This window comes from Coregonus clupeaformis, chromosome 20, assembly GCF_020615455.1.
Source record: "Coregonus clupeaformis isolate EN_2021a chromosome 20, ASM2061545v1, whole genome shotgun sequence".
Lineage (NCBI taxonomy): Eukaryota > Metazoa > Chordata > Actinopteri > Salmoniformes > Salmonidae > Coregonus > Coregonus clupeaformis.
The window spans coordinates 40,633,377-40,649,905 of NC_059211.1; the positions used below are offsets into that span (position 1 = coordinate 40,633,377).

The 16,529-nt window shown below is 44.9% G+C and overlaps 1 protein-coding gene across 1 annotated transcript in view; it reads left to right on the top strand.

The window, feature by feature from the left end:
- LOC121533397 (voltage-dependent R-type calcium channel subunit alpha-1E) overlaps nt 1-16,529 on the top strand; it is a 98,974-nt gene extending 82,445 nt beyond the window's left edge. Inside the window, exons 29-47 of the mRNA XM_041839301.1 lie at nt 315-516; nt 1,006-1,170; nt 1,724-1,834; nt 1,943-2,023; nt 2,127-2,246; nt 2,405-2,470; nt 2,605-2,696; nt 2,785-2,947; nt 5,926-6,053; nt 6,366-6,462; nt 9,592-9,697; nt 9,827-9,934; nt 10,053-10,153; nt 10,253-10,359; nt 12,415-12,559; nt 14,432-14,560; nt 15,127-15,271; nt 15,477-15,658; nt 15,778-16,529. Coding sequence (XP_041695235.1) covers nt 315-516; nt 1,006-1,170; nt 1,724-1,834; nt 1,943-2,023; nt 2,127-2,246; nt 2,405-2,470; nt 2,605-2,696; nt 2,785-2,947; nt 5,926-6,053; nt 6,366-6,462; nt 9,592-9,697; nt 9,827-9,934; nt 10,053-10,153; nt 10,253-10,359; nt 12,415-12,559; nt 14,432-14,560; nt 15,127-15,271; nt 15,477-15,658; nt 15,778-16,335 — 2,806 coding nt within the window. The 3' untranslated portion in view covers nt 16,336-16,529. The remainder of the gene's footprint in view (nt 1-314; nt 517-1,005; nt 1,171-1,723; nt 1,835-1,942; nt 2,024-2,126; nt 2,247-2,404; nt 2,471-2,604; nt 2,697-2,784; nt 2,948-5,925; nt 6,054-6,365; nt 6,463-9,591; nt 9,698-9,826; nt 9,935-10,052; nt 10,154-10,252; nt 10,360-12,414; nt 12,560-14,431; nt 14,561-15,126; nt 15,272-15,476; nt 15,659-15,777) is intronic.

Here is a 16,529-nt window from a genome sequence, read left to right on the forward strand (position 1 = left end):
TCTCCTTACACACTATTCATTATGTTACCACAGCGCCTAGTGGTTAGAGTGTCCGCCCTGAGATTGGAAGGTTGGGAGTTCGATCCCCAGCTGAGTCATACCAAAGACTGCAATAGACTGGCGTCCTGTCCAGGGGGTGTATTTGTACATCAAGCTGCCTCACGCTACAGAAACAGGAGATAGGCTCGTGCTCCTATGAGCCGTTCCGGCTCGCACAAGGCTACTTTATTTTATTATGTCTCTAGGTTAGACTGAATTATGGTTCAGAATGTCCATTGCTGAGCCCACTGTGGTCTGTCTGTGTGTCTGTCCAGGGTCCTGCAGCACTCTGTGGACGTGACAGAGGAGGACAGAGGTCCCAGCCGGGGCAACAGGATGGAGATGTCCATCTTCTATGTCATCTACTTTGTGGTCTTCCCCTTCTTCTTCGTCAACATCTTTGTGGCTCTCATCATCATCACCTTCCAGGAGCAGGGAGACAAGATGATGGAGGAGTGCAGCTTGGAGAAAAACGAGGTGATGGAGTCACACACACACACACACACAGATAATCATAAAACAAGCCAAATGGAACCTAGACATTATTTTTTAACTGTAGACTTTCCAGTGATAACCTAGAACACACCAGCTCAGTGTATGTGTTATTGATGTGGTTTGCTGGTGGAATGTAGCATGTACATCAAAATGACCCTGTCTGGGCTTTTAGACTTAACTTGGTCAGTCTTGACAGGTTATTACACAGAAGAGCACACTGGCTCATGGAAAATGCCTGGTAAATATACAGGAATAGTGAGATTTCCCCTCCAGACTCACACAGTCTCTCCCACCAGGTATCCCTCAGTCAATATTGACCAGAATGTTCCCAGCAGTCCATATAGCAGTGTCTACTTCAAGGAGAAAGTATAAGGACTTTCCCAGAGCTAGGTGCTACATGCTTATTCCCAGGGTATTTCCTGCACAACAAAGGGTTCTTCAACTTTCTTTCTTGTGTGTTTTCCCTTACAGAGGGCTTGCATTGACTTTGCCATAAGTGCCAAACCCCTAACCCGCTACATGCCACAGAACAGACATACGTTCCAGTACCGTCTCTGGCACTTTGTGGTCTCCCCCTCCTTCGAATACACAGTGCTGGCCATGATTGCACTCAACACCATTGTCCTGATGATGAAGGTGTGGATAATGATCACATTCAAACAATACACTGAACTAATCCCATTTGTAAATCCTAGCAGAAGTCTAGTCTCTGTGGTGCAGAAGGTATTATGGAGCCTGTTGCTGTAGCTGATTGGGGTTGTAAGATGCATGTCCCTCTGCTCTGTGCTGTTCTCTAGCTAGGTCTGGGGTTTTTCCATCCCCGTCCCTGTGAGCATTTCATTTATTCCAAGAAAGGCCTTCAGTCAGACGGAAGGAGAGGATGACTCAGCCTCTATTAAATATTGATCTATATCCACCGGCTAGTATTTAACATGGCCTCATTAACTCTGCCTGTACAACTCAGAGGAATTACTCCTTTTATAGCCTCAGCTTAATGTTTCGCTATTTATGTATCAGAGGGAATCTGCTATGAACCTGTGGCTATAGATCTACAGTTGTATTGTGATTGAGCAAGATGGTGTGTGTTTGGTTTCATTGTGTTCTTTTGGGTTGTCTGTGCATCCCAGTAATTTGGTGTCATTCCAATTATGTTTAATGGTGTCTCTCTTTATATCCTATGTGGTGGTAGTATTACTCTGCCCCACCAGCATACGAGGCTGTGCTGAAACACCTGAACACAGCTTTCACAGTGCTCTTCTCTGTGGAGTGTGTCCTCAAGATCATGGCCTTTGGCTTTCTGGTGAGGAACGAGTTAACGCCTACTGCCCCTGACATCATGATCTGATCCTGTTAGCAATGCTACTAACATCTACTTACTGAAGTATGGATGTTTTCCCCTCTTCTCCAGAACTACTTTCGAGACACTTGGAATATATTTGACTTCATCACAGTTTTGGGAAGCATCACAGAAATAGTGGTAGACTTGCAGGTAACAAAGCATTACTGAATATCAATCAATGGCTGATTGTGTTACCATTTCTATACAGTGCACTGCTAATGAGCTGTAAACATACTCTCTCATCTCCTTTAAGTCAATTGAGACCTTCAACATGGGTTTCCTGAAGCTGTTCCGAGCAGCCAGACTGATCAAGCTGTTGAGGCAGGGCTATACCATCCGCATCCTGCTCTGGACCTTTGTCCAGTCCTTTAAGGTCAGCTCCACTCACATTTCAGTACAGCACTGAATAGGGACACTTAACACTGAAGGTGTGTGTGTGTGCGTGTGCGTGTGCGTGTGCGTGTGCGTGTGCGTGTGCGTTTGTGTGTGTAACGTCTGTTACTGTATCATGACATAGGGTTTCTCTTTCAGGCTCTCCCTTACGTCTGTCTGCTCATTGCCATGCTCTTTTTCATATATGCAATCATCGGAATGCAGGTAAGGTGTTGCTCACATCCTTTATCTATTCTGACACTTTCTAAGTTCGTCATTGCATGGTGTGAATCTGTCGGTTCTGCATACAAGACTGAGTCAAGACATATCTCATGATATGTGCTTGAATATTCCTCAAGGTTTTTGGAAACATCAGACTGGATGAGGAGACTCACATCAACCAACACAACAACTTCAAGACCTTCTTTGGTGCTCTGATGTTGCTATTCAGGTACAGTAGGATATCCTTCATGTGTCACACAGTGGCTAACCGGAGTTCATTTTCAGTCACTGAACAACACACTGCTGTCTGCCTGCAGGAGTGCCACGGGGGAGTCGTGGCAGGAGATCATGCTGTCGTGTTTAGGGGGGCAGAAGTGTGAGCCAGACCCCTTAGCTCTAACGTCAGACCATGAGGAGCGCTGTGGAACTGAGTTTGCCTACTTCTACTTTGTCTCCTTCATCTTCTTCAGCTCATTTCTGGTAAGAGTCCTACTCTAAGAGTCCTACTGTCCTACTCTAAGAGTCCTACTGTCCTACTCTAAGAGTCCTACTGTCCCACTCTAAGAGTCCTACTGTCCTACTCTGAGTCCTACTGTCCTACTCTAAGAGTCATACTGTCCTACTCTAAGAGGTCTACTGTCCTACTCTAGAAGTCCAACTGTCCTAACTCTAAGAGTCATACTGTCCTACTCTGAGTCCTACTGTCCTACTCTAAGAGTCATACTGTCCTACTCTAAGAGGTCTACTGTCCTACTCTAGAAGTCCAACTGTTCTACATTAAGAGATTTACTGTTCTACTCTGAGTCCTACTGGCCTACTCTAAGAGTCCTACTGTTCGAATCTAAGAGTCCTACTGTTCTACTTTAAGAGTCTTACTGTCCTACTCTAAGAGTCCTACTGTCCTACTCTAAGAGTCCTACTGTCCTACTCTAAGAGCCCTACTGTCCTACTCTGAGTCCTACTGTCCTACTCTAAGAGTCCTACTCTAAAAGTCCTACTGTTCTAATCTAAGAGTCCTACTGTTCTACTTTAAGAGACTTACTGTCCTACTCTGAGTCCTACTGGCCTACTCTAAGAGTCCTACTGTTCTAATCTAAGAGTCCTACTGTTCTACTTTAAGAGTCTTACTGTCCTACTCTAAGAGTCCTACTCTAAGAGTCCTACTGTCCTACTCTAAGAGTCCTACTGTCCTACTCTAAGAGGTCTACTGTCCTACTCTAAGAGGTCTACTGTCCTACTCTAGAAGTCCAACTGTCCTAACTCTAAGAGTCTTACTGTCCTAACTCTAAGAGTCTTACTGTCCTACTCGAAGAGTCCTACTCTAAGAGTCCTACTGTTCTAATCTAAGAGTCCTACTGTTCTACTTTAAGAGTCTTACTGTCCTACTCTAAGACTCCTACTCTAAGAGTCCTACTGTCCTACTCTGAGTCCTACTGTCCTACTCTGAGTCATACTGTCCTACTCTAGAAGTCCAACTGTCCTACTCTACATGACCTACTGTCCTACTCTAAGAGGTATACTGTCCTACTCTAGAAGTCCAACTGTCCTAACTCTAAGAGTCTTACTGTCCTACTCTAAAAGTCCTACTGTCCTACTCTAAATGACCTACTGTCCTACTCTACATGACCTACTGTCCTAATTTAAAAGTCCTACTGTCCTACTCGAAGAGTCCTACTGTCCTACTCTAAGAGTACTACTGTCCTAGTCTAAGAGTCCTACTCTAAAAGTCCTACTGTCCTACTCTAAGAGTCCTACTCTTACCAGAAATGAGCGAAAGAAGTTGAAGGAGACACCTACAGTGAGGGAAAAAAGTATTTGATCCCCTGCTGATTTTGTACGTTTGCCCACTGACAAAGACATGATCAGTCTATAATTTTAATGGTAGGTTTATTTGAACAGTGAGAGACAGAATAACAACAACAAAATCCAGAAAAACGCATGTCAAAAATGTTATACATTGATTTGCATTTTAATGAGGGGAAATAAGTATTTGACCCCTCTGCAAAACATGACTTAGTACTTGGTGGCAAAACCCTTGTTGGCAATCACAGAGGTCAGACGTTTCTTGTAGTTGGCCACCAGGTTTGCACACATCTCAGGAGGGATTTTGTCCCACTCCTCTTTGCAGATCTTCTCCAAGTCATTAAGGTTTCGAGCCTGACGTTTGGCAACTCGAACCTTCAGCTCCCTCCACAGATTTTCTATGGGATTAAGGTCTGGAGACTGGCTAGGCCGCTCCAGGACCTTAATGTGCTTCTTCTTGAGCCACTCCTTTGTTGTCTTGGCCGTGAGTTTTGGGTCATTGTCATGCTGGAATACCCATCCATGACCTATTTTCAATGCCCTGGCTGAGGGAAGGAGGTTCTCACCCAAGATTTGACGGTACATGGCCCCGTCCATCGTCCCTTTGATGAGGTGAAGTTGTCCTGTCCCTTTAGCAGAAAAACACCCCCAAAGCATAATGTTTCCACCTCCATGTTTGACGGTGGTGATGGTGTTCTTGGGGTCATAGACAGCATTCCTCCTCCTCCAAACACGGCGAGTTGAGTTGATGCCAAAGAGCTCCAACACTTTCACCCAGTTCTAATCTGAATCATTCAGATGTTCATTGGCAAACTTCAGACGGCCCTGTATATGTGCTTTCTTGAGCAGGGGGACCTTGCGGGCGCTGCAGGATTTCAGTCCTTCACGGCATAGTGTGTTACCAATTGTTTTCTTGGTGACTATGGTCCCAGCTGCCTTGAGATCATTGACAAGATCCTCCCGTGTAGTTCTGGGCTGATTCCTCACCGTTGTCATGATCATTGCAACTCCACGAGGTGAGATCTTGCATGGAGCCCCAGGCCGAGGGAGATTGACAGTTATTTTGTGTTTCTTCCATTTGCGAATAATCGCACCAACTGTTGTCACCTTCTCACCAAGCTGCTTGGTGATGGTCTTGTAGCCCATTCTAGCCTTGTGTAGGTCTACAATCTTGTCCCTGACATCCTTGGGGAGCTTTTTGGTCTTGGCCATGGTGGAGAGTTTGGAATCTGATTGATTGATTGCTTCTGTGGACAGGTGTCTTTTATACAGGTAACAAACTGAGATTAGGAGCACTCCCTTTAAGAGTGTGCTCCTAATCTCAGCTCGTTACCTGTATAAAAGACACCTGGGAGCCAGAAATCTTTCAGATTGAGAGGGGGTCAAATACTTATTTCCCTCATTAAAATGCAAATCAATTTATAACATTTTTGACATGCGTTTTTCTGGATTATTTTGTTGTTATTCTGTCTCTCACTGTTCAAATAAACCTACCATTAAAATTATAGACTGATCATTTCTTTGTCAGTGAGCAAACGTACAAAATCAGCAGGGGATCAAATACTTTTTTCCCTCACTGTACATACATACATATTTCACTTTCATACACACCTTCTGTAGTTCCTTGTCTATGACCTCCTCTAATCATTGTTCAGATGCTGAATCTGTTTGTGGCTGTAATCATGGACAACTTTGAGTACCTCACCCGGGATTCCTCGATATTGGGGCCTCACCACCTGGATGAATTTGTTCGTATCTGGGGTGAATATGACCGAGCTGCTTGGTAAGTCACAGGCCCAACAACAACACTAACACATACAAAGTAGCAGCACATGTGTGAATTATTTTATATTTTACAGTTATTCTAATGTTACTCCCACCTACTTACAAAGACCACCATATAGCCCTAATGTCCAAAACATCTCATGATATGAATAGTATTGCATATTTGGCTAATTGCTGTCCATTGTGTCCTGATGCTTTGCTTTCCAGGTTATTTATCTTAGGACAATGCTGGCACTTCGGCTCTGGTAAACTCCAGCATAGCTGAATCTCTATGTTCATTGTTAACTACATAAATGTATGTTCTTTCCAGTGGAAGGATTCACTATAAGGAGATGTACAAAGTAGTACGCACTATTTCACCTCCCCTGGGCTTTGGAAAGAACTGCCCCTACATGGTGGCCTGCAAGGTTTGGCTCCCCCACCACTACCCCACTATCCCTTGCTCCCTCAAACCCCTCCTCCATTGGGATCCTTGCTCTGCCCCCCCTCCATTCCTCTCTACCAGTTACTACTACCACTCTATGGCCTGCTTGCATTGCTGGAGGGGGCCAGTTCTGGCTCTGCTCCAGGCCAAAGAATGACTGGGCTATCGCTTCAGGATACAAAGAGACGGGTCATCCTCTAGCATACAGAACATTTCATTATGCACTTCATTCTGTAGATGCAGAGCAATGAACTATTGGAACATGTAGTGTAACATTAACAACTACACAAAAGCAGTTTGCTGTGATACCCTGGCTCTCTGTGCCTGGTTGGATCTGGTACCTCTGGGTTAGCTGACTGGTTCTAGAAGGATGAGAAGGGTTATGGTGGGGACTTCATGGCCTACTGTAAGTCCCTCCCTGACAACTGTCAGCAGTACAGGTTCAGGATGTGATGTAAGTATCTGCCAGATCCACAGAGGACCCTACTGTCATTCCTTTGGTCATGTTAGATTTCTTCCTCTCCCTCTTTTCTATGCCAGGTCTGCATAGAAAGACCACAACCTGATCTTATCCTTTTTTCCTTTCTGTGTAATGCCATTGAATAACCCTCTTTCTGATATCTCTTCCCTTTTCCCTTTTACATATTCCTTTCTTCCTCCATTCCTTGGGAATGCCTTCCCTGCCCTTCCTCCTCCTCTTCCTCCTCGTCATCTGCCTTGCTCCCTGCCTCCCCAGCGGGCGTATTCATTACACTGACATGTATGAAATGCTGACCCTCATGTCGCCACCTCTAGGCCTCGGCAAGAAATGTCCATCCAAAGTGGCTTATAAGGTAGACCAAAGACAGACAGGCAAAGTTTCTATGTTAGGTCAATGGACACGGCAAACTAAAACCTTGCTCTCTGTGTCATATACTGGATCATCCCAATTCCAAATGAAGTGTGGGAAATTGCTGTTGTCTATCGTATCGTAATGTGTCGCTTGTTCAACTGTAAGAGAATCTGCAATGGTGTTTTTTGATTGGCGGATTATAATACGTACAGTAAAAATAAATAAGCATTGTGCTTTGGTGTTTTCTTTTTTGTATTGGTTTGCATCTTGGCAGAGAACTGACTGAGTAATTTATTGATGGTTTGTGTGTTAAGAGCTGTTTGTGCAGTAAATGGCTTTTACAGTTTTGAAACGGGTACAAAAACCTGACATGTACACTACCGTTCAAAAGTTTGGGGTCACTTAGAAATGTCCTTGTTTTCAGAAATACAGCGTAGACATTGTTAATGTTGTAAATGGCTATTGTAGCTGGAAACGGCTGATTTTTTATGGAATATCTACAGAGGTGTACAGAGGCCCATTATCAGCAACCATCAGTCCTGTGTTCCAATGGCACGTTGTGTTTGCTAATCCAAGTTTATCATTTTAAAATGCTAATTGATCATTAGAAAACCCTTTTGCAATTATGTTAGCACAGCTGAAAAATGTTGTGCTGATTAAAGAAGCAATACAACTGGCCTTCTTGAGACTAGTTGAGTATCTGGAGCATCAGCAATTGTGGGTTCGATTACAGGCTAAAAATGGCCAGAAACAAATAACTTTCTTCTGAAACTCGTCAGCCTATTCTTGTTCTGAGAAATGAAGGCTATTCCATGCGAGAAATTGCCAAGAAACTGAAGATCTCGTACAACGCTGTGTACTACTCTCTTCACAGACGCCTCACAGGTCCTCAACTGGCAGCTTCATTAAATAGTACCCGCAAAACACCAGTCTCAACGTCAACAGTGAAGAGGCGACTCCGGGATGCTGACCTTCTAGGCAGAGTTGCAAAGAAAAAGCCATATCTCAGACTGCCCATCTTAATCTTTTATTTTTATTGGCCAGTCTGAGATATGGCTTTTTCTTTGCAACTCTGCCTAGAAGGTCAGCATCCCGGAGTCGCCTCTTCACTGTTGACGTTGAGACTGGTGTTTTGCGGGTACTATTTAAGGAAGCTGCCAGTTGAGGACCTGTGAGGCGTCTGTTTCTCAAACTAGACACTCTAATGTATTTGTTCTCTTGCTCAGTTGTGCACCGGGGCCTCCCACTCCTCTTTCTATTCTGGTTAGAGCCAGTTTGCGCTGTTCTGTGAAGGGAGTAGTACACAGCGTTGTACGAGATCTTCAGTTTCTTGGCAATTTCTCGCATGGAATAGCCTTCATTTCTCAGAATAAGAATAGGCTGACGAGTTTCAGAAGAAAGTTATTTGTTTCTGGACATTTTGAGCCTGTAATCGAACCCACAATTGCTTATGCTCCAGATACTCAACTAGTCTCAAGAAGGCCAGTTGTATTGCTTCTTTAATCAGCACAACATTTTTCAGCTGTGCTAACATAATTGCAAAAGGGTTTTCTAATGATCAATTAGTCTTTTAAAATGCTAAACTTGGATTAGCAAACACAACATACCATTGGAACACAGGACTGATGGTTGCTGATAATGGGCCTCTGTACGCCTATGTAGATATTCCATTATAAATCAGCCGTTTCCAGCTACAATATCCATTTACAACATTAACAATGTCTACACTGTATTTCTGATCAATTTGATGTTATTTTCATGGGAAAATAAATGCTTTTCTTTCGAAAACAAGGACATTTCTAAGTGACCCCAAACTTTTGAACGGTAGTGTATTTCATAGAGCCACACTCTACAGTGTCAGAATGTCATACAATCTTCTTCAATCAGTGTTTCTTGATTACTTCCTATAAGTATATGCATGTGCCTTCTGCCCATGCACTCTGTTGCTTTTTTTCACATATAATTTCCCTGTCATTTATTTTGTGATATGTGTGCATGTGCAATGGCAGAGATGAACCTACCCTCTTTGTGCATGCTGTGTTGTGAGTCTCTTGGCTGTTCTTACTATGTCATTCTTATTAGAGAATTGTGTTATCACATGTGTTTTTATCCTTATATTGTACGTTTAGCTTAAACAGTAAAAACATATTATCAAGTAGAGACTTGAGTATTACATTAAGACTGTAAATGGCTAGCTCCTCCCATTGGCAACATGTTGTCTCCTGTTTGGTGAGATATATTTCCTGCTTCCCACTCTGTCCCTTCCATGGACACCCTCAGAGGCTGGTGCTGATGAACATGCCTGTGGATGAAGAGATGTCGGTTCACTTCACCTCCACCCTCATGGCCCTGATCCGAACCGCCCTGGAGGTCAAGATAGCCAGAGGTCAGGCGCTAGCTAACGTGCTATATACTTAGTATAACCTTGTTGTTTTTCTCTACTTTCTCCACACACTGTTGATCAATTGCCTCCATAAGCTGCATGCTTGATCTGATGTTGTTGTGGTGGTTCCAGGAGGGGAGGACCGAGGTCAGATGGATTCAGATCTACAGAAGGAGATCAGTGTCATTTGGTCACACCTTTCTCAGAAGACTCTGGACCTGCTCGTTCCCATCCACAAAGGTGACAGTCAGAATTTATGGTACCACTGGCATTAGTCAATGTTATTGAACTATTTACTCTAGGAGTTATGCTTTTCAAAGAATTCCAAATGAGTGACATTATGCCATTGGTCTTCCAGCCAGTCATATGACCATTGGGAAGATCTACGCAGCCATGATGATCATGGACTACTACAAGCAGAGCAAAGCCAAGAAGCTCAGGCAACAGCTGGAGGAGCAGGTATATACCTCTATGTACAGTATAGTTAGGAAATCATCTCCTCTTAACAGTAGTTTGCATACTCTCATACTGTACCTGTTTCATCCTCACCCTCTATAGAAACACGCTCCCATGTTCCAGCGTATGGACGCATCCTCTCTGCCTCAGGACATCCTCTGCAGTGTCAAAGCCCTCCCCTTCCTGCCCCACAGCGCTGGATCTGCCCTGTAAATATGTTATTTTACTAATGAATAGGGCTGTTGCGGTGACCGTATTACCGCCACACTGGCAGTCGTGAGTCATGACCGCAGTAAAATTCCACGTGATCGTTGAGTTATAGTAATCTCCTCTTATGCACTCAGGACATGCTTTGGTAGTACCCAACTTGCTGACGACCATCAGGTCCTAATGGCCTGGTACTCAGGGCTCTATTGTCCCTCTAACCACTCTGACATCAATGCAAATGCGATCGAAAATCACAACAAACGCTTATCATCAGAACAGTACAGTGCTTTTAAAACTGACCTCACTGTGATGATCAATTTGAAGACAGAAGTTCAACAGCAGGTTGAAACTGAGTGTAAAACATGGTAGTTGTGGATGTTATTTCAAAGCCTAATACAATGAAATGGACAGCGCTTTCTAAGGTGATGATTAATTCAAAACACACATACACATATTAGAACTTATGCATATGCATAGGCTTATGAGCCCAAGCCTAAAATTTTTTATTAAAAAAAAGATTTAAAATGACGATTGTGCTGTTATACAATACATAGCCTACCGCATATTACCCATGGCAGAAAAACATAAAACAAAACTGATTTAAGATGTCTGGTATAGCCTATACTCTAAAATTAAACAAATTAGAGTAATTGCCTTTGAGTGTGGTGGACTGTATTATTACGCATACTGGATGGACTGGTTACCTTATGCTACGCTCCAAAATGTCTATCCATGATTCTGGTAGAGAGCCTTAGGCGATGCTGTTGGTTCATTGATTGTGCAGGGCAGCTTACAGGTAGCCTACAATTATAGTGAATGTTTTTGATTTTGAATGGCCAAGTAATAGGGATTTTTTTGTATCTTTATAATGAATTGGGTGGCACATTACCTTTTAGCTATGCAGAATATCTCACCACCATGCGTTTCCATCTCCTCCTCTCTCTCCTTTATTCCTTTCTCAAGCGTGCAGAGGGGCTGTCAACAGTTTAGTGAAATATGTTTTGTTGCGTAAACATGTAACTATCGATGTTCCCGAACAGATTTCATTCGCTTGGTTTCCTAAATTAAGCACTGGGTAGCTGCAGGAACGGGGTTGGAGAGCACATGGCATACAGAGTTTAGGCGGAATATCACCTGTCGGGCAGTGAGAGCATGCTCCTCAAACAGTGGTTGATGCTTGGAGTGAAATAAGTGTTCTTATATTTATTTCTCATCTGCTCATATTAAGCCCATATATGTTTTGATTTCTAAGACATTCTAAGGTTTGTATCATTCACAACTAAAGTTGCCAAATAACTCTAAATCTAGAGTATAGGACCTGTTTCAAATGATCACTTTTACACTTTCTATTTTATTCAGCTAGTTCAATTATATTCTTCTTACTATAAAATCATATAATATAAAATAATGGCACAGGACTTATAAGCATATCTTATCAGCTAAATGAACAAGCCTACAGCCTATGGCATGGGGCATAGCCAGATAACATACAGTAGGCCAACTCATATTCTGTTCTTCTGAAATACATTTTCTTCATATCATAATGTTTCTTTAGACCTGACTAACATAAATAATGGATTTATTGTGATGGTGTATATTATATTGATTGATTTATTATACTTTTTTAAATGTAGATGTTCCAAAGGCGCGCATCAGCGGCTTGAATGCAGCTCATATGCGTGGAGGGCTGGAGATGCTAAAAATGTTTACGTTAATTAACGTGAGACCAATAGTATTTTTACGTTCACGTCATTTAGCAGATTTACAGAAGTGAGTGCATACATTTTCATAATTTTATTTCGTACTGGTCCCCCGTGGGAATCGAACCCACAACCTTGGCGTTGCAAGTGCCACGCTTTACCAACTGAGCCACAATAACCGGCTGCATGACAATAACAGGCTGACAAAATGTCATGACCGCCACAGCCCTACTCCTGAAGTCCCTGATCCTGTGTGTGTGTGTGTGTGTGCCTGTAGATGTAGTTAACATATGTGTGTTCATCCTAGATAGGCATGCCATTCTGAGTGTCTGTCTGTCTTCTTATCTGTTCCATCAGGACCAGAGGAGGTTTTGTGGCCTTGAGTCCCATATCCCCTCAGGAGATGTTCATGCAGCCCATGTCCCAGGACCTAGAGGACAAGGAGGAGGACTACCACCACTATCACCACCACCACCAACTCCACCACCAGCTCCACACACTGGTAAGGACTGGGTCTCAAGTATTGTAACACCCCCAGAAACACACTCAAATCAAAGTTTATTCATCATGTACACAGTTTACAGCAGGTATAAACGGTGCAGTGAAATGCTTACTTGCAAGCTCCCTCAACTAAGCAGTACAATACATTATATCACACTGTATGTTATATGTATGTATTACTGTGTTACACACTTAATGTGGAAATGATTGTGTCATTATTACAAACATAATGCATTAGTAGACTTTTGATGGGTAAACCTCCAGTGAGATATGATGGGGTGAGAAGGGTTATGGTCTGGTAGGCTGTGCTTGTGATCCAGAGAGATGGAGAGGGGAGGGGGGGGTGGGGGGGGGGTTGAGGCTGTCTCTCCCAGCAGAGGCAGCGTCTGACTGGACTCACTCTGACTCATCCACTCCCCCATCCATCTCGGTGTCACTGTCCAGCCAATTAGTTGTCTCTGTCCACAAATGAACAAGTTACCCAAGAGGCCCCGGCCCAATCAATATTCAGTATTCTGACGCTAGTTGATTATTGGGGTGGGGTGGGGGGTGGTCGTGGGAGGGTGTTGATTTGTGATTTGTGTTGAGAGATTTGATGTATGGTGGCAGTATATTCTGCTTCATCATCAAACTCTTGTCTGAAACAACATTTTAAAAAGCACTGCTGTTGATCAGACTGTCATCATAGCTATTAGACCCAGAACAGATTGGTCCCTCACTCATCTGTGAGTCATGCACACTCTTACCTTACACTCAAAGCCATTCAAACACACACCTACTCTTGTTAACTCTACACAGTCAAAGCCAGTTCTATCTAGCAGAGCTGGATTGCAGTAGCTGATACGGCTGTCTGGCCCCCTTCTGTGTCATTCTTAACTTCACCATGGCAATGTCTCACCATGCTGTCCACTCCACACAGTGTCCCTTGTTTAAGGCATTTATCACTACTCACCCATTTCTTTGAATGGTATCATAATTTCTCCGCCATAGGCTTTGATGAACCATGCGTATTATGCTTATTTTGCAAGATTGTCGTGACTCTGCTGAGTTTTGGCACTGTGGGGAGTGTGACTCTGACCACACGAAAGTGTGTGACTTTCTGTAAGTGTGTGAATGGAACAGAGACGGAGACGGCGGCTTGTCTCTGGTGGTTTGATGTCAGCACTGCTCTCATGGTTTTGTGGTTTAACTGTGCTGTGTTGGTATTTGGCACCTTTGTCATCAAACAGAGCTATATGCCATATGGAACTCCCACCCATCTCTCTTTTCTTTGAGCAGCTGTACAGAGTTCTGTTGGAGGATACTGCTCATATTTCCTGGTTATGGTTTCTCAGCTCTTCTCAGCTCTTTAGTGAAGAGTGGGGCGTTTTGGTTTCCTATGCCTGCATGCCTGTGACTGGTTCTTGCCTCCGCTTCATGACTTTCAGTTAATCAAGCTCCATCTTAAGCTTTAAGCCCTTGTTGCGCATGTAGACACCGCTCACTTCCTCCCCTCAGCCCCTCCTCTCTGCCCTGCCCGCCTGGTTGTCAGCCCCTAGTTGACAGTGGTACTCACAGTACTTCTGAGCACTCCAGACAGGCACCACTCACACAGGTTCACAATGAATAATGAAAAATTCATACATTACACCGCCAACACACAGTGCTTTGGCTGTCGTTGTGCTCAGCTGGTGCTTTTAATCTGAGTAAAGAGGGTGTACGGCTATTCGATAGCGATACTGTACAAAATGTCAGTCAGCATACTACATCTGCTTGTGACGTGTTGGTACAGTAGTCCTCTGCTGGTCCTCTGACGTCATTGCTGCAAACTCTGTTTTCACACATTAGAACTCTGCTGTGTTTCTCTCCCCTCCTTCTTTCTCTGACTATATAGGTTCCGGAGCGCAAAGAGTTTAACCGCAACCTTTGCCCCACTAACAGGCAGGATGCCCCACTCAGGGTGCCCGGGCGAGCAGTCTCTATCCGAGCCTCCTCTATGCCTCGGCTGGCTGTAGACACACAGGTACCTGTTACAGCCCCTCACCTCCCCTCCTCTACCCATGGGGCCTCAGAGAGAACAGGACCCAGGCAGACAGCCTCTGTGGGGGCTTCAGAGGGACTGAACACTGGAGCAGTGCAGGCACATAGATACGGCAATCAGCCATGAAGTGGAGGAGGATTGGGTGTTAACTAGGTTGCTACAGTATATACATCTGATTTCAGCTGCTACCTTCATGGTTGTTGACAGTGTGGATGGCATACTTTGATGGTTTATATTAAAGCCTTGCGTGGCAAAAATGTCAGTGTGCCAGGTTTCCCAAAATGTTGTCTTTTTTGTCCAAGTTAATATGGCTTGGAAGTGGCTTTTGGGTCCTTGAAAAGTGCTATATAAAAAGCATGTATTAAACATGGAATGTGTGTGGTGGATGAGAGAAAGTCTTCTGCTCAGAACTCAGATTAGAACTCCACACACTATCTACCCTCCCACATTCTCTCAACCAAATGTATATGTGTGTATATGTCTGTATATGTATATGTGTGTGTGTGTGTCTACTGTATGTGTGTATGTGTTTATCTGTTTGTGTGTAGGTGGGGACAGACAGCAGCAAATCGATGAAGCGCTCCTTCTCCACTATTGGTGATCAGTGTGTGAATGGGCTGTGGCAGGAGGAGTACTCTCTGAAGAGGGTCAGTCCTGACCGTCTGAACAGACCACGACAGAGGAGCATCAGAGGTATTTTACACACAGTAACAGTCAGCCACTGAGTTTACGTGTCTCCACTATGCCTCTGCTTGGGGTCCATTCACTGATCCTTTCCCCTTTCATAGCTCCATTGAAGAACAGTGGAAGTTCTCAGTTTCAGATGCCCTCTGATGAAGGCTGTATTTACTATACTTTGTTCCTCTTCATAGCTCCCCTCTCTCCCCCTGCCTCTCAGGAATCAGGTGCAACCTCAGGGAACCAGTGGATCATGAGCGGGGGCGCTCCAAAGAGAGACGCCACCTGCTGTCTCCTGACGTGTCCCGCTGCAACTCTGAGGAGCGGAGCCAGGACCCGTCACAGGAACGCAAGCAGTCCCGTTCCCCCAGCGAGGGACGCACACATGTCCACCACAGACAGGTGGGTGTTCTCTCAACGGCCCTGAGCCTATTATTATTCAAATCCTGGCTTTACCTGTCAAACACTGTCCCTACTACCATTGAAGCTTGGTTTATGTGTGAGGTCTCTTCTCTCTGCAGGGGGACACTTCAGGCAGCCCAGGCCTGTCCAGCACCCCCCGCGGCCGGCGCCAGCTCCCCCAGACGCCATTGCGGCCACGCCCTCACATCTCCTACTCCCCCCTGGTGTGCCGAGCCCACCTCTCCCCCCCTGCTGTCAGCGAGGGCAGAGCCCGGACCCAGGAGGCCCCCGGAGAGACGGAGGAGTCCTCGTTGAGGGAGGAGGGGGAGAGGCCAACCCCAGTGTCAGGAGCGGGGGTGGGGGTGGTAATAGGCGTGGGTGGCCCAGGGTTAGGGGTCAGTCACCCGCACCCCTCACCTCACCGGTACATCTCGGAGCCGTACTTGCCCCTGCATGAGGAGTTACACAGCCCAGACTCCTCAGGCCTTGATGAGACTCTGACCTTCGAGGCGGCTATTGCAACTAGTCTGGGCCGGGCCAACACCATCAGCTCTGCCCCCCAGCTCAGACACAACTGGCAGGTCCCCAACGGACACTTCCATAAACGCCTGGGTCAGGCCAGCTCTGTGGCCGCCTGCGAGCTCCTGAGTGACACCGACGAGGATGACCGCTGTTAGGGCCGGGACTTGGAGAGGAAGAGGAGGAAGATGGACAGCAAAACTGGGTATCAGAAAGACAGGGGTCCTCAGTCTGAAGCACACTGTCAGGTCGTGTACTGAGTGTGCATCTGTACGTGTGTGTATCTGCACTCTTAGAAAAAAGGGTTCCAAAAGAGTTCTTCAGCTGTCCCCATAGGAGAACCCTTTTTGGT